The 22694-nt window shown below is 45.1% G+C and overlaps 4 protein-coding genes across 8 annotated transcripts; 2 read left to right on the forward strand and 2 right to left on the reverse strand.

The window, feature by feature from the left end:
- Positions 1-20: 20 nt before the first annotated feature.
- On the forward strand, positions 21-9321 carry wapl (cohesin release factor wings apart-like). 2 transcript variants are annotated; one of them, XM_020947715.2, is made up of 8 exons: positions 21-910; positions 1615-2751; positions 3588-6287; positions 6640-7488; positions 7551-7720; positions 7788-7876; positions 7946-8136; positions 8203-9321. In XM_020947715.2, the coding sequence occupies exons 2-8, from the start codon at positions 1705-1707 to the stop codon at positions 8455-8457; spliced, it is 5301 nt and encodes a 1766-aa protein (XP_020803374.2). In that variant the 5' UTR covers positions 21-910; positions 1615-1704; the 3' UTR covers positions 8458-9321. The 2 variants fall into 2 exon arrangements, with proteins under 2 accessions (XP_020803374.2, XP_020803376.2); XM_020947717.2 differs by lacking the exons at positions 21-910; positions 1615-2751 and adding an exon at positions 3263-3520.
- A 267-nt stretch (positions 9322-9588) lies between these two features.
- Positions 9589-11265, forward strand: bcn92 (LYR motif-containing protein bcn92). The gene is made up of 3 exons (XM_020947856.2): positions 9589-10136; positions 10201-10321; positions 10703-11265. Exons 1-3 carry the CDS (start codon positions 10057-10059, stop codon positions 10778-10780), a joined length of 279 nt encoding a protein of 92 aa, XP_020803515.1. The 5' UTR covers positions 9589-10056; the 3' UTR covers positions 10781-11265.
- Pgd (phosphogluconate dehydrogenase) lies at positions 10968-14891 on the reverse strand. Its single transcript, XM_020947854.2, has 3 exons — positions 14610-14891; positions 14313-14536; positions 10968-12396 (listed from the first exon to the last, which is right to left on the reverse strand). Exons 1-3 carry the CDS (start codon positions 14615-14617, stop codon positions 11183-11185), a joined length of 1446 nt encoding a protein of 481 aa, XP_020803513.2. The 5' UTR covers positions 14618-14891; the 3' UTR covers positions 10968-11182.
- A 297-nt stretch (positions 14892-15188) lies between these two features.
- Positions 15189-20148, reverse strand: D2hgdh (D-2-hydroxyglutaric acid dehydrogenase). Of its 4 annotated transcripts, XM_086837506.1 has the most exons (6): positions 18249-18352; positions 18119-18158; positions 17678-17923; positions 17461-17602; positions 15927-16620; positions 15189-15862 (listed from the first exon to the last, which is right to left on the reverse strand). In XM_086837506.1, the coding sequence occupies exons 3-6, from the start codon at positions 17858-17860 to the stop codon at positions 15289-15291; spliced, it is 1593 nt and encodes a 530-aa protein (XP_086693632.1). In that variant the 5' UTR covers positions 17861-17923; positions 18119-18158; positions 18249-18352; the 3' UTR covers positions 15189-15288. The 4 variants fall into 4 exon arrangements, with proteins under 4 accessions (XP_086693632.1, XP_020803429.2, XP_020803430.2 ...); XM_020947770.2 differs by lacking the exons at positions 18119-18158; positions 18249-18352 and adding an exon at positions 19948-20148; XM_020947771.2 differs by lacking the exon at positions 18119-18158 and having other exon boundaries at positions 18249-18388.
- Between the last annotated feature and the right edge of the window lie 2546 nt (positions 20149-22694).

Here is a 22694-nt window from a genome sequence, read left to right on the forward strand (position 1 = left end):
CCGTGCAGCCCTGCTGAGCTAACCAACACTTTCGCTGCAGCAAGAGGAAGCACACGTAAATTCCGCAGCCAAAATCGGTCCCACTAATTCGTAGTTTCTGCAAAAAACAGTGAAAATAAACTTTTTCGTGCATTTCGTTCGTACAAAACCCAATAAAAGATCCAAATCAAGCAAGCGGTAATGCCCCGCCGCCTCGTCGCGTTAATTAACCCAGTGCGCTAGCCGGATTTTAAGCAACAAACGTAAAATCAAAGATTCGCAGGAGAAGAAGATGAAGAACGGACAGCAGCAGCAGCAGCTATAATTGTGGCCGTACTGTTGTTGTTGTTGTTGTTGCTTGTATTGGTCGTATTGGTGTTTTGTGATTGTGTTGTTGTTTTTGTTGTTGTTGCTGCTGCTACTGGCCACTGGGATGATGATGGTGATGATGCTGTAAAGCAAAGTAAAAGTGGTGGCAAATACAACAAATACATGCGTGTGTGTGTGCAACGGGACTGCAGTTGCATGTGCAGCGAACGCGGGATGATTGTTGTACTGGCAGACCTGGTGACAATGATGGTATAGATGATGAGGTACCATTGCCATCGCATTTAGTTCGTGCACTCGCAAAAATATCGAACAGTTTTCGTGCGTGCCACAAAAATTGCGCCAATAAGCAAACGCAAACATAGTTTGTTTTATTGCATTCCTCACACACGCACACACACACAAACGCTGAGAGGCCCCGCGGAGAGACGCACACGCATATGTACATACATATGCGCTGCTGCGGCAACAGAGATTTTGACCACTCACACACGGAAAGAGACACACGCACACACACACACACACACCCACATGCATTCACGCAGCAAACGGAGCACAATAACAAAACAACAAAAACAAAGAGCAGTCAAATGAATTACTTGAGGTGAGTTCGCCTGTGCAACGCACAAGATTCAGTAATTCAGCAATTGCAGCAAGCCTCCCAGGCAACAGCATCAGCAGCTAAAGTGCAACAAATTGTTTGTTTATGATTTTGGTCTTGACTCGGATTGAGGAGATTGCATGTGAAAATTGGAAATCGCTCGCATTCGCCTATGTGTGCGTGCGTGTGTGTGAGCGCGCGCAGTATTGTGTGCTCGCTCGCACCCGCCGAGTCCTTGCGGTAGAGCGTTTGTTGTGTTTTGATGTTGCTGCACTTCTCGCTCTGCTCTGCCCCGAGCCAAACAAATCGCTCACTAAATTTGCCTAAAAATACAACAAAAATCGTCCTTCCTGCGCTTAAATAGGATTATCTAAATAAATATGATGGGCTCCAGCTGGGATTATCCTGCTCCAAGCTCACACGAAGCTGTTTTCGCCATTCGGCAGCCAGGATTTCAGGCTTTAAGGCTCAAGCCTTTGGTGTCCAAATATTCAATGTGTACAGCTTCGTATGCCGCACAAGTGGCATTTAAAATGCAACAAATTTAGGCTTTTAGATGGTTTATAATGTTTAAAAGTGGAAACTAAAAGGTATTCCAGATTTTTAATCAAAAGAGTGGACTAGGATCAATAAACACTGCAATTGCTGCATCGAATCCTTGCCCAAATACTTAAATATGAATAAATACTAATTATAGTCCATTGCAGAGATCTGGTTGCCAAGGATTAGAGCCATAATCCACGAGTGAGTGAGGATACGCCACCAGGAAGGAGGAATCAATCCCGCCAACAGCAAAGATGTCACGCTGGGGCAAGAACATAGTGGTGCCGCTGGATTCGCTCTGCAAGGAGAAGGAGAACACCAATCGGCCCACCGTCGCCCGATCGGTGGGCACCGTGGGCAAATGGGGCAAGATGGGCTTCACTTCCACGCGCACCTACACACTGTCCGCCCTGCATCCGATGGCAGCGGCTGCGGCGGCGGCTGCTGCAGCCGCCAGTCCCGCACAGAGTCCAGCCTCCACGCACGACCACGATCCCAACGACATGTCCGTTTCGGTGCCGGAGCCGCCGAAGCCGAAAAAGTTCTTCAAGTCGCGCAATGCCGCTCCGCCGGAGGTTATTGCCCAAATCATACAGCAGCTACCGCATTGCGGTGCGGGTGCATCGCCCATGCGGGAACAAGCATCGACTGGTGGCGGCGCCACGCCCACCTCTGGAACCCACGAGAGCGGCGGTGGACTCAAGCTAAAGCTGGGCAAGGGCGGCAGCTCCGCAGAGCGGAAGCGCAAGTCGCCCAAGAAGAAGGCAGCCGCAACGCCTACGACGCCCGGTGCGTTCTTCGGCGGTTCCGATCGGGAGCGGGATAAGGAAGGCCTGAGTGATCCCTCGGACCAACCGGAGCCGGGTGACGAGCCGCGTGGCAGTGCGTCGGCCAAAAAGAAGAAACCCAAGGAGGAGAAGAAACTAAAGCCGGAGGCGCCGCCGTCGCGGATCCTGGGTCGCGCCCGCAAGGCTGTCAACTATTGCGAGGTGGACGATGAGGAGCGCTATCCCACGCCCACCAAGGATCTGATCATTCCCAAGGCGGGACGCGGTCCAGCGGAAGCGACGGCAGCGACTGCCTCGGCCATTTCATCAGCGTCAGGAACCGCCACCGCCACCTCGGAAGCCTTTATCTCCTCGACGGCCGGCAGCCCTGGGTCTGGACCGGCGCTACCTCCGCCCACATCGGCGCCCAGTGCTATCACGGTCCCGATACCCCAACTGTCCGCCGGTGCGTCCAACCCGCCGAGCGCTTCCCGGACGCCGGAACATCCTCCCATAGTGCTCCGCATCTCCAAGGTGAGTGAATCGATTCCCCAAGCAATTCTCACCTGGTTGTTTTGTATATCCCGATATTCTACAGAAATTTAAAAAATATTTCGTATTATTATTATTATTATTTAATATTAATATTACCATCTTCACATAGTTCCGTCTCGGCCTTATCTCTCTCTCGCTCTTTCTCGGTAAATTTCACCCAGCAAACAATTATCCCAAATGCAACCGTTATGTTTTTGTGCTGCGATCGTGCTCTCTCTTCTCTTTCCCATCCCTAGCACTGCTTAACGCTGCTCTCACTTCCAGCTGCTGCTGGCCTCTCTCTCTCACACACACACTCTTCTCCCCCCTTCTTCTGGCTTGCCACTAAATGCGGGGGAAAGAGAAAGCGCGCGAAACATGGGCAACAACAACAAGGCCGTGTTAAATTACGCGCGCTTTTACATCGAAGTTGAGTTGAGTCGAGTTTCTCTCTCTCCTCTCTCTCTGTCTTCTGCCACTCGCGTTCTCTTCCGCTTTGTGAGTTGTTGGTTTTTGTCGTCCGCTTCCATTCGTCTTCTTTTCCTCGCTTCGCATTTTTCTTTTCATTTCTTTACATTTCTTTGGCCTGCTTTTCCTCGGCATTCGTCGGTGGCTTCTTACTCAGTTCGGTTCGGTTCGGTTCAGTGGAGTGTTAATTAGTGGGAAGCGCGACATTGCCTTTGCTTCTCAGTTCCTATTCTGCTTCCAGTCAGTGTCAGTTTCCAGTGCCAGTCTCAGTCTCAGTCTCAGTCTCAGTTTCCAGCCAGAAGTGAGAGGCGCACACCTGCAGCGGCGTCCCCATTGGAAAAGCGAACTAAACTACCGTTTATTTGCAGGGCACATCCCGTCTGGTCAGCACCGATAGCGAGGAGCCGCCGAGCAGCTCGCCCGCTCACTACAATCAGCAGCAGCTGGCCACGGAGCCGGAGCCGGCGGATCGGAGTGCAGACGAAACAGTTCCTCCTGCAAGCACGCCAAAAATCATTGTGAAGCCGCTGAGGCCGCCGGACTCGGCGGAGGGATCAGCAGCAGCGGCAGTGACGGAAGCAACAACTGCCACCGAGGCGCAGGACAACAACGAGGACGAGGAAGACGAGGAGGAGGAGGAGGAAGAAGAGGAGGAGCCGCCCGAGATCAACTACTGCACGGTGAAGATATCACCCGACAAGCCGCCCAAGGAGCGACTCAAGCTGATCATCAAGACGGACGTGATCCGCAACGCCATTGCCAAAGCAGCCGCTGCCGCGGAGTCGCGCAGCGAGAAAAAGTCCAAGAGCAAGAAGCACAAGCACAAGCAGCTGCTGGCGGCGGGATCAGCTGCTCCAGCAACCGGAGCCTCCACGCCGGCAGAGATTAGCTCGGAATTCAAGACACCCTCACCTCATCTGGCCCTCAGCGAGGCGCAGCAAACGCATACGCATCCGCATCATCATCACCATCTCCATCCGCAGCGGGGATCCGCGGTCATATCGCCCACAACGCGCTCTGACCACGACTTTGACTCGCAGTCCTCGGTGCTGGGCAGCATATCCTCCAAGGGCAACAGCACGCCGCAACTGCTGGCGCAGGCTGTGCAGGAGGACAGCTGCGTAATCCGCAGCCGGGGCTCGAGCGTGATAACCAGTGACTTGGAGACGAGTCAGCACTCGTCGCTAGTGGCCCCACCCTCAGACATTGAGTCGCGTCTGGAGTCCATGATGATGACCATTGACGGCACTGGAGCGGGAACGGCGGCTGCGACAGCATTGCCCGAAACGCCACTCCAAGAGGACATCCTGGCTGTGCTGCGTGGCGAGGTCCCGCGCCTGAATGGCAACACAGATGCCGTGGCCAACGAGGAGCACCAGCAGGAGCAACAGCAGCCCAAGAGAGCCACACGTGGCCGGGGTAGGAAGGCAAATAACAACGTAGAAGTACCTCCTCCGGCTACGGAGACCAGAACACGAGGCAGGGCTAAGGGAGCTGATGCGGCTGCCACTGCGGCGGCCATTTCACCGCCGACGCCGAAGAGGAGCACGCGAGGTACACGTGGATCGAAGAAGGCCGAGGCGACAACAGAGGCGGACATGGAAGTGGACGAACCTGCAGCGCCTGTGGCGGTGAATGAAGAGCAGTTGGACCAGGCTGCGGCGCAACCTTTGCCTTTGCGGAGAGGACGCAATGCCGCCGCCCGGGCCAATAACAATAATTCGGCCAGCATCAATAATAACATCAACAAGATAGCCGCCAGTCTGTCGGCCAAGGCCAAGGACGAAGCCAATCGCCTGGCGGAGGGCAGTGGAGCGGCGGCGGCAGCAGCACCAGCACGTAGCTACGGCCGGAAGCGGAAGAACCAGCAGGTGGCACAAGCCCAGGTGCAGCCGGACGAGCAGCAGCAGCAGCATCAGGCGGCCGATCATGAAGAGGAAACGCCCGAGGGCGAGGAAGGGCACCCCACGCCAGCCAAGATCCCACACAGGGACCACTCTCCGACGGATCACGATCCGGATCCCGATCCCGATGATCTCTCCAACAATTCGAACAACTCTTCGATGCAGCACGATGGCTCCTCCTCCTCACCTCCGCCGCGTGACTTCAAGTTCAAGGATAAGTTTAAACGAACCCTGACCTTGGACTCGCAGGTGGCGGCCAATGCCGGAGCGGCAGGTGCAGCAGCAGCGGCAGCAGCAGCTGCAGCGGCGACGGCAGGAGATGCGGGAGCAACGGCAGGCACTGGAGTAACGACGGAAACGGAAGCCTATGGCGAGCAACGTGGTGCCGTCAAGTTGGTCATCTCGAAAAAGAAGGGCAGCATCTTCAAGAGCCGCGCCCTGGTGCCATCCGATCAGGCGGAGCAAGCGTCTGTGGCCAAACGGCATCTGTACAAGCACAGCTGGGATGCGGCCCTGGAGGCGAATGGCGGCGGAACGGGTAGTGATGCAAGCAACGCCTCTGCTTCCGGCGCTGGAGTGCCTGGAGCCAAGGATCACCTGCTACACCATTTGGCGGCGGGCAAATCCGATGGTGACTTCGGTGATAGTCCCTCGTCCAACAATAATGGCTCCTCCAGCGGCGGCAGCAGTGTGTCCACGCTACGTGGCGACAGTCCGGCATTGGGCAAGATCTCGCGGCTGGCGGGGAAGCAGGGAGTTCCCACCGGCACAGCCACCGGAGTGGATGCTTTCGATCTGGACCTGGAGACGGGAGCGGAGGAACTGGGCGTAGAGAGATCGACGGCAAGCGGAGCTATCAGCGGAACAGGAACAGCAGCTGCTGGCGGAGGAGCTGCCGGCAGCGGTGGTGGACCCATTCGTGTCGATCGCAAGACAAAGGACTACTACACCGTGGTGCGGAACGTGAAGACGGCTCATCAAATCCAAGAGATTGGTGAATACCAGGAAATGGACGATGATGTCGAGTACATTCTGGACGCCCTGCAGCCACACAATCCGCCGGCAACCCGATGCCTTTCGGCCCTGCAGTTAGCCGCCAAGTGTATGATGCCTGCCTTCCGGATGCATGTGCGTGCCCACGGCGTGGTCACCAAGTTTTTCAAGGTGAGTAATCCTCACAGTAGCTTCTCATTTCATCGGTTTAATTACCTCGAAGCAGCTGTTGAGGAAACTCCAATTGCTAGTCTTGGAAGAGTTAATTGTTTATTCAAATTCAGTCTTCTTTAGTTTCATAAAGTGGAATGAAGTACCAAGTACATAATGGCACGATCATATTGGCCGACTAGGCGCAATTCTTTGAATTGCTGAACAAACAAAATTGTATATATCACAATCCAATAATTGTTAATGTGTAGAAAGCTCTAGAGTTTCATTCAACACTTTTCACTGAAAATAATCTTAATATATTACTTTAATGATATTTATTTAATTCCATTTTCCATTCCTTTATATTTAGGCCTTATCCGATGCCAACAAAGACCTCAGCCTGGGCCTGTGCACCTCTGCCATTATGTACATACTGTCACAGGAGGGCCTCAACATGGACTTGGACCGTGATTCCCTGGAGCTGATGATCAATCTACTAGAGGCAGACGGTGTCGGTGGTGGCACACTGGTCGGGCACACGGATCGAGCTGGCTACGAGCGGAACAAGCAAAAGGTGCGTGAGCTCTGCGAGGAGATCAAGGCCCAGGGCAAGGGCACGCATCTCAATGTCGACTCGTTAACGGTGGGCACGCTGGCCATGGAGACGCTGCTCTCGCTGACATCTAAGCGGGCAGGCGAATGGTTCAAGGAGGATCTGCGCAAACTGGGCGGACTGGAGCACATCATCAAGACCATTTCGGACTTTTGTCGACCGGTGATTACCTGCGAGGCCAAGGAGATATCGTGGCTGCCGGCGCTGCTGGATAATATGCAGACGGTGGCACGCTGTCTGCGAGTCCTCGAGAATGTGACGCAGCACAATGAGGCGAACCAGCGATATATGCTCACCTTTGGGCAGGGTAAAGCCGTGGAGACGCTCTGCCAGCTGTACCGTCTGTGCTGTAGCCAGCTAATGCTGCATCCGTCGATGGACTGTCCGGGCAGTAATAAGGAGCATCCGGGCGTGGTTATGCGCGAGCTGCTGGTCCCAGTGCTCAAGGTGCTTATCAATCTGACCCACACCTTTAACGAATCGCAGCCGTCACTGGGCGCCGAGTTGCTGGGCCAGCGCGGCGATGTCGTGGAGACCTGCTTCCGCTTGCTGCTCCTCTCGGCGAACTACATTCCCGATCACTGCGTCTTCGAGCTCAGCATACTGGTGAGTACCACTAAGTCCACATAAAATTCTTTATAGTTTTATATTTATGATCGATTCCATAGGTACTCACCCTGCTGATTAACCTGTGCATGCATACGGTGCCCAATCGCGCTGCCCTGATGCAGGCAGCCGCTCCGGCCGAGTACGTGGCTGATAATCCACCGGCACAGGGATCCGTGAGTGCGCTGCAAGCTCTGCTCGAGTACTTTTACAAATGCGAGGAGCTGGCCAGGTAAGAGAGATGGCACAACCACTGTTTGCACTCAATGTTCACTTCATTTTTTATTCACAAACCGCAGATTGGTGGAGAAAAACACGGACGCGTTTCTTGAGAGCAACGAGAAGAGCAAAAAGAAGCAGGAAGAGGTTGAGGAGACGGTCAACAATCGTGAGTATCTTTAGCATTCAAGCGTTTGATAAGATCTTCTAATCCAACATTCTTTTCGTCACTAAATAGTCCTGCAACGCGCTGGTCACCACATGGAGCACACACTGAAGGGTAGCTATGCGGCCATTTTGCTGGGAAATCTGATCGCTGACAATGAGCAGTACGAGGCGTTAGTGCGACGCCAATTGCGGGGAGATAGCTTCAAGGAGATAATCGGTGTGCTGGAGAAGTATCACACATTCATGAACCTGACCTCCAGCGTGAGTTTTTCCCTTAAATCATTACCCTTTCCAGTTGCTTAACTCTATTTTATCTTGTTGCAACAGTTGGAGGCGGCCTTTGTGGCTCACATGAAGTCGACAAAGCGCATTATTGATAACTTCAAGAAGCGTGACTACATCTACGAGCATTCGGATGACCACACTCTGCCCCTAAACTTAGAGACGACATCGACGGCGGCAGCGATAGCAGATGGAACGGACGGTCAATCCACATCCATAACTGCTACCTCGTCCACATCGCCACCGCCAGGATCGACGCGGGTGCAGCGCGTGTATAAGACGTACAGCAGCCACAGATAATTGCGATCTGTATCGGAATCGAAATGGGGATCCGCAGCAAAGTCGGATTGGAGAGCCATCCACACGGAAAGCCTGCCACCAAAATGAATTATGTTGTTTTGTGATTATGTATGTAACTTGTTTATTCGCTGACATAGTAGCAGCCACCAACTATATGGTGTGTGAGTGTATAGTATATGTAATGCACCTAGTTTCGGTCATCGCCCCCATCCCACGAGTATATATATTCCACTATATATAGTTAGCAACGATGCGATCTGTGCTTCGTATTAACCAAAAGTGATAGCGAAAGTTCTTGAACGTGGTCGGAGTCCCTTAACTGACGAGAAAACCGAAATGGAAATGAAAATGAAATGAACAACACAACACTAAACAGATCCAAATCCACCACAACTGATATGATGTGTACGTTATATAGTCATAAGCAATATTAGCAGCAGCGGCTTACACCCTCACAAAACACACCCCATACACCCATGTAAATATTGTTTAATCCAGCGATTTTATCGGACACGTCCTAGGTTTATTTCGAATGTGTGTTTTTTTTTTTACTTTGTATTCTTACATTTATATTATATATTAAAGCATTACTATTTTTTTTCTTGTACTTTACGACTCTTGCTATTGAAAAAAACAGCGAGAGGAGGTTAGTAGCAATAGAGTTAGTAGCGAGACATGTGTGTAAAGAGAGGACGAGAGATGGGAGTAGCAGATAGCCCGGAGTCGTGGAGCAGAATAAAGTTATTTTATTGCCTAAAACTAAGCTAAAGAAACTCTACTTATAAAACTAAAAACTGATCAATAAATAAATATATATATATACATATATATATATGAATATGTGTACGTTTACAACCACAAAAATGTCAGATTTAGGCTACAAAAATCCAGATGTAACGATAGAAAAAGAAAACAAGCAACTGCACATGCGTGCGGATGAAGAAAGAAACAATTTCGGGAACAAAATATATGTATATTTATTTTGTGTTTTCAACGAGTACATCATATATTGTTCTTGCAGAAAAAAAACAAATCACAAAAAATAAAACTAAAATTGAAAAAAATGCCACAAAGTTGTCTTAATTGTGAAAAGAGCTTATTTTAAATTTAAAATCTACTATTTCTTGTCGCTCTCTCTTCTCTGTTTTGCCTGAAATATATTTTGAATTCACGCGGCAAACAATTTACAGCAATCGAAAATGAAAACTGACAATTTAAACTAACATGTGCCTTATCTGTGTTTATATATTTGATTATTAATTTAATCTGCCTTCGTAATATACGTGTGCAAATTTATTTTTGTACATTACAATTATTTTAATAAAAATAAACACATTTCATTCAAATTTTTGTGCACGAAGGCTAGGCCGATACTCCAGCGCCACCCTCTGGATCGTTATCGATGCTATCGATAGTGTAATCGACTGTCTGTTACCACTAGTTCGCATTTATGTCATAACAATAAGCCGAATCGAAACCAGGGTCAACAAAACGCCGGCGTTATCAATTAAAAGACGCTCCAATTAGCCACACACTGCTCGCTGCCTCTGCCGCCACTTCAGCCACTTTCACCCGCCAGCCCAGTTCCAGGCAGACAGGATGTCGACCCGTCGCCAGGCAATCACGCTGTACAGAAACCTCCTGCGCGAGTCGGCCAAGCTGCCCTCGTACAACTTCAGGTGCGTGTGGTGAAATAGTCAAGTGTCCATTTGTTCCAGAATGTTTTCTTGGTGTTCCTTTTAGGATGTATGCTGCCCGCAAAATACGCGACACATTCCGCGCCAACAGGACCATCCGGGACTATGAGGAGATCGATCGACAAATGGTAGCGGGCCAGCAGAATCTGGAGCTGATACGCCGCCAGGTGAGTCGCGCGAGGCATGTGCTCGCTTATCAGCCCTCGCCCTCAGTTTCATAGTTTCTGTGTTTACATACTTAACTTCTCTGGGAATAACATCTTCCCTTTGCTTTGCACTCAAAGGCTGATAATATTCCAGAGCAGATAATCATCGCTGTCTTTCATTAAAATTCTCGAAAATTCTATACACCTGTATCGCAAAATTAAACTATTTATTTGTTTACATACCGCCCTTCGATATTATCCATTTTTTAAAGTCGAAAAGGGCTTTTAAAATCAATCTTATAATCCCGCAATAAACGTACACTTTTTCCATATTCATCACACTTTCCTTATCAGCTTGTAGAGTTTATTAACCTTCTTCCATGTTTTTCTAATTGCCAACAGGTGATCATCGGTCATTTGTACACTACCGACAAGCTGGTCATAGAGAACAAGAAGACCCTGAAGCCCTCCGATGACTGAGGCGAACGGGTGCCAGCAAGGCGGTAGCTGAAGAGAGTACAATGGCAGGAAGGGATGTGGAGGAGGAGGAGCAGCAGCAGCGAAGACACACAACTCGAAAGACTCGACCCACACACACCACACTCACACACATTGTTGATTTTAGTACAGTATGTTGAATCCATCAAAAACCAAGGAAACTAATTCATTTGCTAGCAAAAAAAAAACACCAATTTAATGTTATGTTAAACAACAATTATGAAATTATATATATACAATACAATATATATTATTAATGGTATAAATAAGTACTACAAGTACTCCAGGATAAAAAAAAAGAGTCAGCTAAAAGACACCGGCCGCCGGACTATGACATGGAATGTGTGAAAAGGGAAAGGAGTGAGCGACGTGGAGGAGCGCGACCTATGCCTGATAGGTGCTGGCGGAGACATTGCCACCGGTGCCCGTCCAGTTGGTATGATGGAACTTGCCCTCCTGCCCCAGCAGCTCGTAGGAGTGGGCCCCAAAGTAATCACGCTGGGCCTGCAACAGATTAGCGGGCAGCTTGGCCGTCCGATAGCCATCGTAGAAGCTGAGGGCTGTGGACAGGGCCGGCACGGGGATGCCCCAGCGGAAGGCATTGGCAACCACTTCGCGCCACGAGTCCTGGCCACGATCGATGGCCTTCTTGAAGAAGTCATCCAGCAGCAGATTGGAGAGCTGCGGCTGCGACGTGTACGCGTCCTTGATGTTGCCCAGGAACACGCTGCGAATGATGCAGCCGCCGCGCCACATCAGCGCAATGCCGCCGTAGTTGAGCCTCCACTTGTTCTCGCTGGCCGCCTCACGCATCAGCATGAATCCTTGGGCATAGGACACGATCTTGGCGCAGTACAGGGCGTGCTTGATGTCGTCCAGGAATTTGGCCTTGTTGCTAACGGCGGGTTTCGTGGCGGGCCCCTTGAGCAGTCCACTGGCACGCACACGCTCATCCTTCAGGGCCGACAGGCAGCGTGAGAAGACCGCCTCGCCGATTAGCGTCACGGGCACACCGTACTGCAGAGCAGCTATGGCTGTCCACTTGCCCGTTCCCTTCTGGCCGGCAGTGTCACGGATACGCTCCAGTAAATGTCCCTTGGGGTCCTTGTACTTGAGAATATCGCGCGTGATCTCGATGAGGAAGGAGTCCAGCTCCGCAGAGTTCCACTTGCCAAACTCCTCGGCCATTTGGTCAGCGGTGAGACCCAGGCTCTGCATGATGTGATACGCCTCGCAGATCAGCTGCATATCGCCATATTCGATGCCATTGTGGACCATCTTGACGAAGTGACCTGCACCGCCATCGCCCACCCATTCGCAGCAGGGCTCTCCGTCGGCCTTGGCACAGATAGCCTGGAAGATGGGCCGGATGAGGGGCCAGGCAGCCTCATGGCCACCCGGCATTAGAGAGGGTCCATGACGGGCTCCCTCCTCACCGCCACTCACGCCAGATCCCACGTAGAGAAGGCCCAGTTTGGCCAGCTCGTCGCAGCGGCGGGATGTGTCCTGGTACTCGGAGTTGCCACCATCGATGATCACATCGCCGGCGGAGAGCAGCGGCACCAGCTGCTGGATGAAGTCATCGACGGCGCTGCCAGCTGAAATTGATTAAGAAATGTAAGTATTAGAAAGTTATATACATAATCTAGTGTAATGATTGCAATTTAGAAGGGAATGAGGCATTATATTCCAAGTAAAACGTTTCTATTTAACCAAGTAGAAATCGTTGAATAAGCATGCGAATGAACAAGGTCGATTGGTGGCTTTTGGAAAGTCACTGTTTGGATTTTTGGAGGTCACCGTGAAGCGTCCCTTGTCGGCACACACTCCTCCATTGGAACGCAACCGTAACGAAACGAAACGGAGCCAGATAAGGCCATTAGTTTTGCGATAGCATTGATCTATCTATCCGATCTATCTAGCGGTCGTTTGTATGTGGATACACCAATGGTGGAAATACAATATGATAGGAAACCATAAAGACTGGAGGAGTCCCTTCTTTACCAGATATATTTCAATATCTAAAAAGGATCGAATCGAAAATCGATCAATATAGTCTAGTTTTTTGAATCAATATGTATGGAGTGTTTTATATGACATATCAATGTTTAAAAAACTCATAACTGAGCCAAAAATGCATTAATTTTAAATCGGAAAGCAGTCCTATGTCAGTTTTGATAAGGTTAATAAACCTGCATACTCAATTCAAATTTTAAACATTTTTAAATTTTGATCAATTTTTAAAATTTTTAATGATGTAACCCCTTATAAAATTTTGAAAAAATTGGTAAAAATTTTTTTTCTGCCTAAGATGGCTAGATCGATTCGCCTGTTGATGCTGACCAAGAATATATATGATTTATAGGGTCGGAAATGATTCCTTCACTTAGTTTCAAGCTTCTGACTGAAATTGTAATACCCTGGCAAGGGTATAAAAATTAAACTTAACAAGTATATGCAAAACCTTGTTTTTAATTCAAATGAAAGTTCAAACAAGTTGCCATGCAACTTTCAAAATACAAATTCTCAAATATAGAATCTGGAAATCTATACGCATGACCTTTGAGAACCAAGTGATTCATGGGCCTGGCAGGTTTGCAGGGGAAGGTCGTTGGGACAAATGATAAAACTAAAACAGAACCGAAACAAAGGCGAAGAATGGATCTAGGATAGTCCACAATCCGAGGAAATCCCCTACAGACCCGAGGCTGATGATGTGGCCTAGAAGTCGCCTATTGTGTGTGAGCGTATGACCTATAATGAATGTCAGAGATTTCTCCCGTCCAAATAATGGGCAGGTTTAGGTAGGAAACAGCAAAAAGAGGCGATAAGCCGGCACGCTGATTAACGTACAAGACACTGGCACTAGAGGGGAGCGCGTGAGCGGCGTGAAGACATCTCACCATATAAAAATGCCCGATAATATGTATTTTCTACCTTCGGTAAATATTACATGTTTAAACATTTAATTTTGGCAAATACTTTCTTTTTTAATTCAACAATTCAATAATAATTGGGTTTTATATTACTTTATTTATTATTTTACCGAATTAATTAACTATCACTCAAATCACGACCCCCATTATTTACCACCTCTAAGTTCAAACAAATCCAAGCTTTGATAAATCACTCAAGGCAAAACGCGACAATCGATAGTCGCGTGGCGTAGAGTGGATATCGCCTGATCTCGGAATGAGTGAGTGAGGAGAGAGGCAATACAAAATGAGTGAGGAGCGAGGCAAATGCAAAATTTTATCGCTGTTGCTACTTCTCCTTCCACTCTCCTTCCCGCTCTTCACCTTCCTCTTCTTCCTTTTCCCTTTGCACATTGCAATATGAACTTGCGCGTCATGAAACGCAACCACACAAAAATCCGTTTGATTTGATGACTTTGCTTTGACTTACACTCACACAAACACACAAGCCGAATGTAAAAAAACACTCACACAATCGCTTACAACAGCAGGTTTTTGGAATTGCAAAAAGAGTGTTAAAAAGCGAGCGAAAAACTCACCCTTGACCAGCAACATGACCTTGCGCGGTGTCTTCAGCTTGGAGACCATGTCCTGGAGCGAATCCGCGCCGATCACATTGGTGCCCTTGGCCTCGTTGGCCAGGAAGTCCTTGACCTTGGCCACCGTGCGATTGTAGGCGCAGACGACGAAGCCCTTGTCGTCCATGTTTAATATGAGATTCTGGCCCATAACGGCCAGGCCAATGAGTGCGATGTCGGCTTTTCTGCGTGGCAAAAACAAAACATTTTAATGTTTTAAAACAGCACAAGAAAATTGGAGGGAAAACGGCCACTCACCCGCTCATTTTGTGTGTATGTGTTTTCTTCTGCAAGTATTTTGGCTCGACTGCAATTCGCTGCTTCTGTTTTGCGGCACTTTCCTCTGCTTGGTTGTCCGTTCGTCGTTTTTTCGATGTTTTCCGTGGCGTTTGCCGAGTGAAACTGTCCGCTCGCTGGCGGACGCGAAACGATAAATGCAAAAAACCCAATGAGAGCGGAAGCTTTTACCCCGAAGCTTTCCGTGAGCGGCCAACAACAGCGATCGAAAAGCACTCCACCTTGAGCCGCCCTCTAGTCCACATTTCGCTCGATCACGCAGCGGAACAGCTGATGCATGGACTTGAGCACGCGTTTGAGAGAGTGGTTGTCTCACACATGCATGAGTTGAGCGTGTGGTGAGAGGGAGAGAGAGCGCCTCTGAGAGAGCACAAGGCATTTGTGAGAATAGCTATCTCACTCTCCGGTTCTTTGGATCTCACAGATACACAGTCAAAGAAGCAGATACTCCAGATGGGCGCTTGCAGCGAGAGAGAGAGAGAGAGAGGGAGCACCACTTTACCCTTGACACTCAACATTTTTGGGGGCACAGAGTTAAGCTTATATTTTTAAAACACTTTATTATGTTAAATTATATGGAGAAAAAAAACACGCGCACATTTTAAAGCTTAAAATTGAAAGATTTGGGGGAGCCCCTTGATCAATTAAGCACCTTGTAGGGATTAAGGATGCCATTGGGGTCAAGGAGCCGCTTCATCTCCCGCATATAACCAATGGCCACCGGATCCTTGGAGTAATGCAGATAATCCTTCTTCAGGAAGCCAATGCCATGCTCAGCACTGATGCTACCTCTCAGCTTGGAGGTGTACTCATAGACGAACGGCTCCACACGCTTGTAAATCTCGTCATTAAACTCCTCACAGGACACATTCAGGTGCAAATTGGAGTCACCCAGGTGACCATAACCACACACAACAGTGGCATGTGGGCCACATCGTTCCCGCATCACATCCACAATGTTGTAGAAGTCACGCAGCGGCAGCGAGATGTCATACTTGAAGCAGAAACTCTTCTCGATCAGCCCCAGGGGCACCATTTCACGGATCTTCCAGATCTCCTGGACCTTGCCCGGATCCCCAGTGACAGTGCCATCCTGGATCTCACCGCGTTCCATGCCATCGCCTATAAACTGGTTGATCTTCTCCTCATCATGGGCCCCATTGCTGCCAGAGGTCTCGATCAGCATGTAGAAGGGATACCCGGAAATGGGTGAGCTGTAAGTTTAGAGACTCATTGAAGGTATTTCTGTACATCCCAGGATCAAGATTTACCACTCACTTGAGAAACTTGAACTGCTCCAGGGCCGTGTTAAGTGCCCGCTCATCGATCAGCTCACAGGAGCTGAGAATCTCTCCAAGATTCCGCTTGGCACTGACAAAGGTCTTCAGCACATCGTCAAAGGAGTTCAGGCCAATAAAAGCCACATTGACGGACCGCGAGGAGTGGGGACATAGCATGGAGAGCTTGGTGACCACACCCAGTGTGCCCTCGGATCCAATAAACAGATGCTTCATGTGATAACCAGTGTTATCCTTCTTAAAGTTGGACATTAAATCGAGGACCTGACCGGTGGCCAGCACCGCCTCTACGCCCAGAACAGAGCCATGAAGATTGCCGTAGCGCACCACCCGCACTCCTCCCGCATTGGTGGACACATTGCCACCAATATGACAGCTGGCCTTTGCACCCAAATCCAGTGGCACTGTGAGGCCCACATCCCTTGCCCTCTGATCAAAGTTCTCCAGGATGCAGCCTGCCTCGACGACTGCAATGCCGGTTACCTCATCCACGGATAGCACCTTATTAAGGCGTGCCAGTGAGAGCACGATCTCGTCACAGATGGGAACGGATCCACCCACCAGACCGGTGTTTCCACCCTGCGGCACCACCGCCAGGCGACGCTCGTTGCAATACTGAAGCACTGCAGCCACTTCCGCCGTGTTGCCCGGCTTCAGGACCAGCTTACTGTTGCCTGGAATAAAATATATCAATATATATTAGAGAAAATTAGGATTATATAATGAATAAGATGCATACGTCATATAATTTAATTGCACAAATTTCAAGAGAGCCTTAAACAATATATGAATAGTATGATGGTTTGCATCCCGTTCATTATATAAATAATAATAATACAAATTTATAATTATGGGATCATAAAGGAAATCTATCATAACTAAGCTTAAAATCTTCAATTTAATTAAATATATATTTATGGAGATTTTTATATGACAATTTCTTGCGACAAATCAAAGCTTTAAAAACTCATAACTAAGCCAAAAATCCATTAATTTTAATTCGGAAAGCAGTCCTATGTTAGTTTTAATTAGGTTTATAAATCTACATACTCTTTTTTAATTTTACAAAAATTAAAATTTTTATCAATTTTTTTTGAACATTTTAACGATGTAACCCCTTATAAAATTTTGAAAAAATTGGTAAAATTTTTTTTTCTTTCAAATATGACTAGATCGATTCTCCTATTGATGCTGATCAAGAATATATATGCTTTATAGGGTCGGAAATGATTCCTTCACATATTTTGAGCCTTTTGAATAAATGAATAATACTTTGACTATTATAAATAAATTATATAAAAATTCAGCTAAGTTTGCCTTAAACCTATAACTAGCTTTATAAAAATAATTAATTAAATATATAAAAAATCAGATAGATATTTTTACAATGATATATTTCAAAGTATAAAAGTTTTAGATACTTTAATATATCAATAAATAAAGCAGATATTATTATTCTTATTATAAAAGAGTTACGAGGATCTATATAATTTACAACTCAGTTTAGAACCCACCTCGTATCCTCTTCAGGAAGCATATGTTATATCCCTCCAGATCCTCGGTGAGGACATGGTTCTTGCCCAAAAGTTTCTCAAAGTGCGCCACATCCTTGTCGGTCAATGTGGCATAGTTACCCCGCTGCACATTGTCTGTGATCTATAAATCGGAGCAAGTATTACTATATATATACTGTAAGGAGCATGGACACGCCCACAATGACTTGAATCTTACCTGGGTGAGCTCTGGTATCGGTGCCCCGCTACCCGCCATTGTGCGCACCATGGTGGTGGCTACATGAGGTGAGGTGACCGGAGATGTGGTGGTGACTGTGCTCCCAGTGGTGGGTCGCCGCATCAAGGTGGTGGCCCCGGCGCTGGCCAATCTGCGCACATGCATAAGCTGCTGGAATCTCATCGTGGAGGGGTGGGTGCTCACTGGGATGGGGGAGTGCTTAGACCGCTTTAAAGTCTCGTTTCTCTAGAAAGGTAGTAAAGATTGAAGGAGAGTTCTTTAATCAATAAGATTAAGGTGTCTTGTAATTATAAATATATAAAAAACATAAATTAAACAGTGCTAAAGACACCTAAAAGACAAAATGTTGCTAAGAATATGTTGCGCAACATCCTAGTAAACGCAACAAAAATGTAAAAGTTGCAAAAGTTCAATAAACACCTTTGCTTGAATTACTCCACAATTCCACAGTCTTATAAACCTTTGATTAAATTGTAAATGATGCAAATAAACACTATTAAATAAAACACTAGAAATCACTTCTTTGCATATTAATGCTTTCTACGTATACCTTTCTATAGCTTTCTAAAAAAAACAATGGATTTATTGACTCGTCTGGCCCGATGGCTTCACTGGCCGCGATCAGACGACTTCCCAGACTGCCGGACTTCCCCCGGAGCAGAGTGATTCTTATCATCCCCTCAGAGCACCGATGTGTGTCGAGTTATATAGACGCAATCTTCTCCATATCGCACTGATAGCCCTCCCAATAGCCACCCAAGAGCGCCGAACTTTTCCACTAGACCCCTCTATGGGGCTCTCTATATATGTTATCAGTTCCTCTCAACTTTGCGCGTGCATAAAGAAATTAGCATGTATATTCTGGGACACTCGTCGTGTCTATATACTATAGTCCGATATACTCCTAGTCCGATCCGTTGCAGTCTGTAAAGTCAAGATCTTTATGAGGGCCTCCGCGGCTTATCTCGCCATCGCCAGGTAGATCCCCGTAGCGGAGAGCGATCGTAAAACCATTTATCCTAGGATTCAGATACAGATACTGTAACTACCTGGCCTGGGTCTGCCCTTGTCTGGATGGATTCCGATAGCTATAGTACCGGAGAGTCACCGGGATTAGCTGCGGTAGCGAAGAAAATCATATTCTCCCTAAGAGTATCTCGGTTCTGCAAATGTTGACACTCATCCCAAATGGGTGATTATTTCGATGTACGTGATCAGTGATCACCAACACACATCGCAAGTGTTTTTTTAAATTGCACAATAAATTAACCCATACTAAATTTTTGTTAGAAATATATTTTTCATAGATATTTTTATATGAACATTTTCTTGACAAATCAAAATTTAAAAGACTCATAACTTTGTTAAAAATTCATTAATTTCAATTCGGAAAGAAGTCTAATGATAGTTTTTGTTAGGTTAATAAATCTGCATACCCAGTTTAAAATTTTAAAATTTTGTCAATTTTTGAAAATTTTAACGATGTAACCCCTTATAAAATGTTGAAAAAATTTATAAAAATTTTTTTCTGCCTAAGATGGCTAGATCGATTCTCCTGTTGATGCTGATCAAGAATATATATGATTTATAGGGTCGGAAATGATTTCTTCACTGGGTTTTAAGCTTCGGAATAAAATTACAAACTATGAATACTACCAAAAAATGATATATTTATTTGTATTTTTTTAAATCCAGTACAAATATAAAAACAAACAATGGCATTCCGAATAAGCCGATATATTTCAAATATTAAAAAGAAAAACAACTTGTTGAGCTTTCCAAAAGTCCATCTCTAATTAAATTTGTTTATTTTTCTTTGATTCCTCTTTCTCTCTCTCCCGTATCTCGTTCTTTCATACGCGTATGTCTTTATTACGTCGAAAGATTAATAAGCATGTGTGTGTGTGTGTGTGTGTGTGTGTGTGTGTGTGTGTCAACGCGTGTTTTGATTTGAAGGCAAACAAAATATGCCAACAGGTTTTTTTGATAACCGGGATAGTGTTATCAGGAGCTACTTGTGCATATATTGTAAGGCGGTTGTAAAAACAAATATCCCGCATATGTGTATGTTAATAATACGTATTTGTAATTAAAAGTGCAATATATTTGCTTGGAAAATATTAGTTTTCACACACACGCACACATCAAAACGCATCGTGAGAGCAGCACGCGCCAATTGCGCTCACTGGAATGTTGGAAATGAGATGCTTAGCCTAAATCACTCAATTTATTTATGTTTTTTCACTCACACTTCTTGGGTTTGGCTGGTGGCGATCACGTTGGATTAAGCCAAATAATCTCTTTATCCATCAATTCTCCAGGAAACCTTTGATACTAATTTACAAAGTGAAGCGTGTAAGTCGCAACCACAACAAACCGCAACTAAATAAAAAACGCAAAAAAAACAGAAAATAAATGGAAAGCTGAGCCGAAAAGCATATGATCAGAGTGAAAGCTCTCAACAGCTGATTGAGCTTTTTGAGAAGAACAGACAGGTACAGAGAGAGTCTGTAAAATCAAAGTAAAAATTTGAGTAGAAAACGATTTTAATAGTTACTTGAAAATATAATACATAATACTAATAAATATAATAATAATATAAATATAAATATATTAATAATACGACATATTACATGATTGAGCAGTAACCAATTATTATATTATATATTATCCCTATTAAAAGAAATATTTTGTACCAAAATTTTAACTGTTCTCGTGAAAGATCCATTTATAAACAGCAAATAAATTAAATTCAAATAATTATGTGAACCTAATCAAGTTAAATCTGTTATACGACTTATTTGAACTCACCACACTCTCTTGCCACTCTGCCACTCTAGCCACACCCACCTTCAGGCACTCGCAACGCGCAAGCCATGCCGCCATCTCATTCTTCCGCTCGTCTTAGACTATATTGCTGGCCCTGTCGCTCTCTTGAGCTGAAAAAAATTGTTTGGTGGTGCGCCCATTTTTTTATTCGCCTCAATCTTCCCGTCGGCATTTTGTATTTTCCTATACTGCCCATAGGCTGCATTGTTGTCTTGTGGTTACTATTGTTACTATTGCGTCATTGTTGTTGTTGTTTGTACAACAAAATGGCGAACAAAGAATAATATCTTTTTGCAACTAGAAACATAAAAGTTTTTCTTTTCTTTCCTTTAAATATATAATTTACCAACTGAAGGTCTATCGGAATTTTAAGTCTTGTTTTATTTAAGATTATCTTTATTATTATAATTATTTATTATATTTAGATTATTAATTTTTCAAAAATTTTATAAGGGGTTACATCGTTAAAATTTTTAAAAATTATTACAAATTTGAATTTTTAAAAATTATATTTTGAGTTTGCAGATTTATTACCATCATAAAATCTGGAAGTTTACCAAGTTAAATTGAAATTAATGCTGTTTTGTCTAGGTTATTACATTTTTTTAACTTTGATTTGTCCAAAAATTATTATTATATAAAAAAGAATCTCATAAATTTCAATTAAGAATATATTGTCCTATTTTATATTTTGGTTTTGCACTTTAAAAACGTTTTCTTCGTTGTTTATATAATAGTTATTATAATAATAGTTAATTATTTTATGTAAGGAGTTTGGAATATTTTATTAAACTGAACCCGGGAAAAAATTGTTTAAGTAATTATAGATATTCCAAGTATTTAATGCCATAAAAATTTTAAAATATATTCTAAAAATTGGATAGTTTTTGCAGCCTTTCTTTGTTACATTTTTTGTGGGATATTGACCATGTTTGTCAGTATGACAGCTATATGATATAGTTATCAGATGTTTATAATATAATATAATAAAAATAACTATATCTCAGGTTATATGCAAATATGTTGAAATGTAATAATGCCAATTTCCATATTATTTTCCTATTAATTTTTTAGCTTTCCAATAACAGCGAAATAATATACTCATAACATTTTCATATAATTAATGAAGAATAATTAAAATTGGTCACTTCTTAATTAAGAAAGTAACATGGTGAATGTAAAATTATTAAATTAAATTCTCAATTGTTTCTTTGGTAGATATACATAGTTGACCGATTTGCAAATATAAAAAAGTAGATATAAAAAGATTCATTTAGAAATCATTCAATATCACAGGTAATATTTAAAGTTTATGCAATTACCATGCATTTTTAATAACAATCTGTTCATAAATATCGTTGCATACTTTTTTGGCTGCTTGCTCCTACCCCTAAGGTCCTTAGGGGTTGTGCTTGTTGGTATATCCTTTTTCCATATATTCGAATAGTTGATCGTTTGAGGATAATTGTATCGTGTTTGTTTTGAAAATCCGCTACGGTGGGGATCATGAAAATGGAGGAAAAGGGTGGGTTTTCAATGGGCAAGTGTGACAGAGCTCAACCCTTTTTTTCATCCTTTTCGGTAATTCATCTTTTTAATGGATCGTATCGTAATCTATAGTTTAGTACAGTTTCTGCAGTTTATTTAGAAATAGGATATATAGAGAATATATTTAATATTTTATTTTATAGGAGTTTGTTTCTCTCTTTTTCGGGATAGTAATTTAACTCTATAAATTACCAGTCTCCAAGCCCGAAGTACTCGTGCAACAAAGCAAGTCCTGTTTCGTGTTCCACTGTACTTGAACCTACAGAAAATTGCGAATGAAATTCGAGGACTTCCTGTATGTGCGCCCTACAACAGAGCTGACAGGTCAATTAAGTGCACCAGAAGAAAGGACAATGGAAATGCAATGCACAAGGGGTGAGTTAGCAACAATGCAGCAATGTAATAATGAAGAAACTAGGGGTCCTGGAACGAACAATACCCTGATATTACTGCATTTTATGGGCAAGTTCGGTAGACTTTTTCCCCACAAATCCTTATTTTTAATACCCTTACAGGGTATTCAACTTTAAGTCAGAACCTTGTAACTATGTGAAGGAGTCATTTCCGACCCTATAAATCATATATATTCTTGATCAGAATTAACAGGAGAATCGATCTA

Source organism: Drosophila serrata, unplaced genomic scaffold (assembly GCF_035046125.1).
Source record: "Drosophila serrata isolate PLE 108 unplaced genomic scaffold, ASM3504612v1 contig_310, whole genome shotgun sequence".
Lineage (NCBI taxonomy): Eukaryota > Metazoa > Arthropoda > Insecta > Diptera > Drosophilidae > Drosophila > Drosophila serrata.

Bases quoted from the DNA above. Each gene is read 5' to 3' on its own strand.
- D2hgdh (XM_020947771.2), bottom strand. From the start codon at position 18,374: ATGATAAGAATCACTCTGCTCCGGGGGAAGTCCGGCAGTCTGGGAAGT. The intron at 17,924-18,248 runs GTATACGTAGAA...CTACCTTTCTAG, and splicing joins TTTTAGAAAGCTATAGAAAG to AGAAACGAGACTTTAAAGCG. The intron at 17,603-17,677 runs GTAAGATTCAAG...TCCGATTTATAG, and splicing joins CGATACCAGAGCTCACCCAG to ATCACAGACAATGTGCAGCG.
- Pgd (XM_020947854.2), bottom strand. The intron at 12,397-14,312 runs GTGAGTTTTTCG...AATCAATTTCAG, and splicing joins GGTCATGTTGCTGGTCAAGG to CTGGCAGCGCCGTCGATGAC.
- wapl (XM_020947715.2), top strand. From the start codon at position 1,705: ATGTCACGCTGGGGCAAGAACATAGTGGTGCCGCTGGATTCGCTCTGC. The intron at 2,752-3,587 runs GTGAGTGAATCG...GTTTATTTGCAG, and splicing joins TAGTGCTCCGCATCTCCAAG to GGCACATCCCGTCTGGTCAG. The intron at 7,721-7,787 runs GTAAGAGAGATG...CACAAACCGCAG, and splicing joins AAATGCGAGGAGCTGGCCAG to ATTGGTGGAGAAAAACACGG.
- bcn92 (XM_020947856.2), top strand. From the start codon at position 10,057: ATGTCGACCCGTCGCCAGGCAATCACGCTGTACAGAAACCTCCTGCGC. The intron at 10,137-10,200 runs GTGCGTGTGGTG...TGTTCCTTTTAG, and splicing joins CTGCCCTCGTACAACTTCAG to GATGTATGCTGCCCGCAAAA. The intron at 10,322-10,702 runs GTGAGTCGCGCG...AATTGCCAACAG, and splicing joins TGGAGCTGATACGCCGCCAG to GTGATCATCGGTCATTTGTA.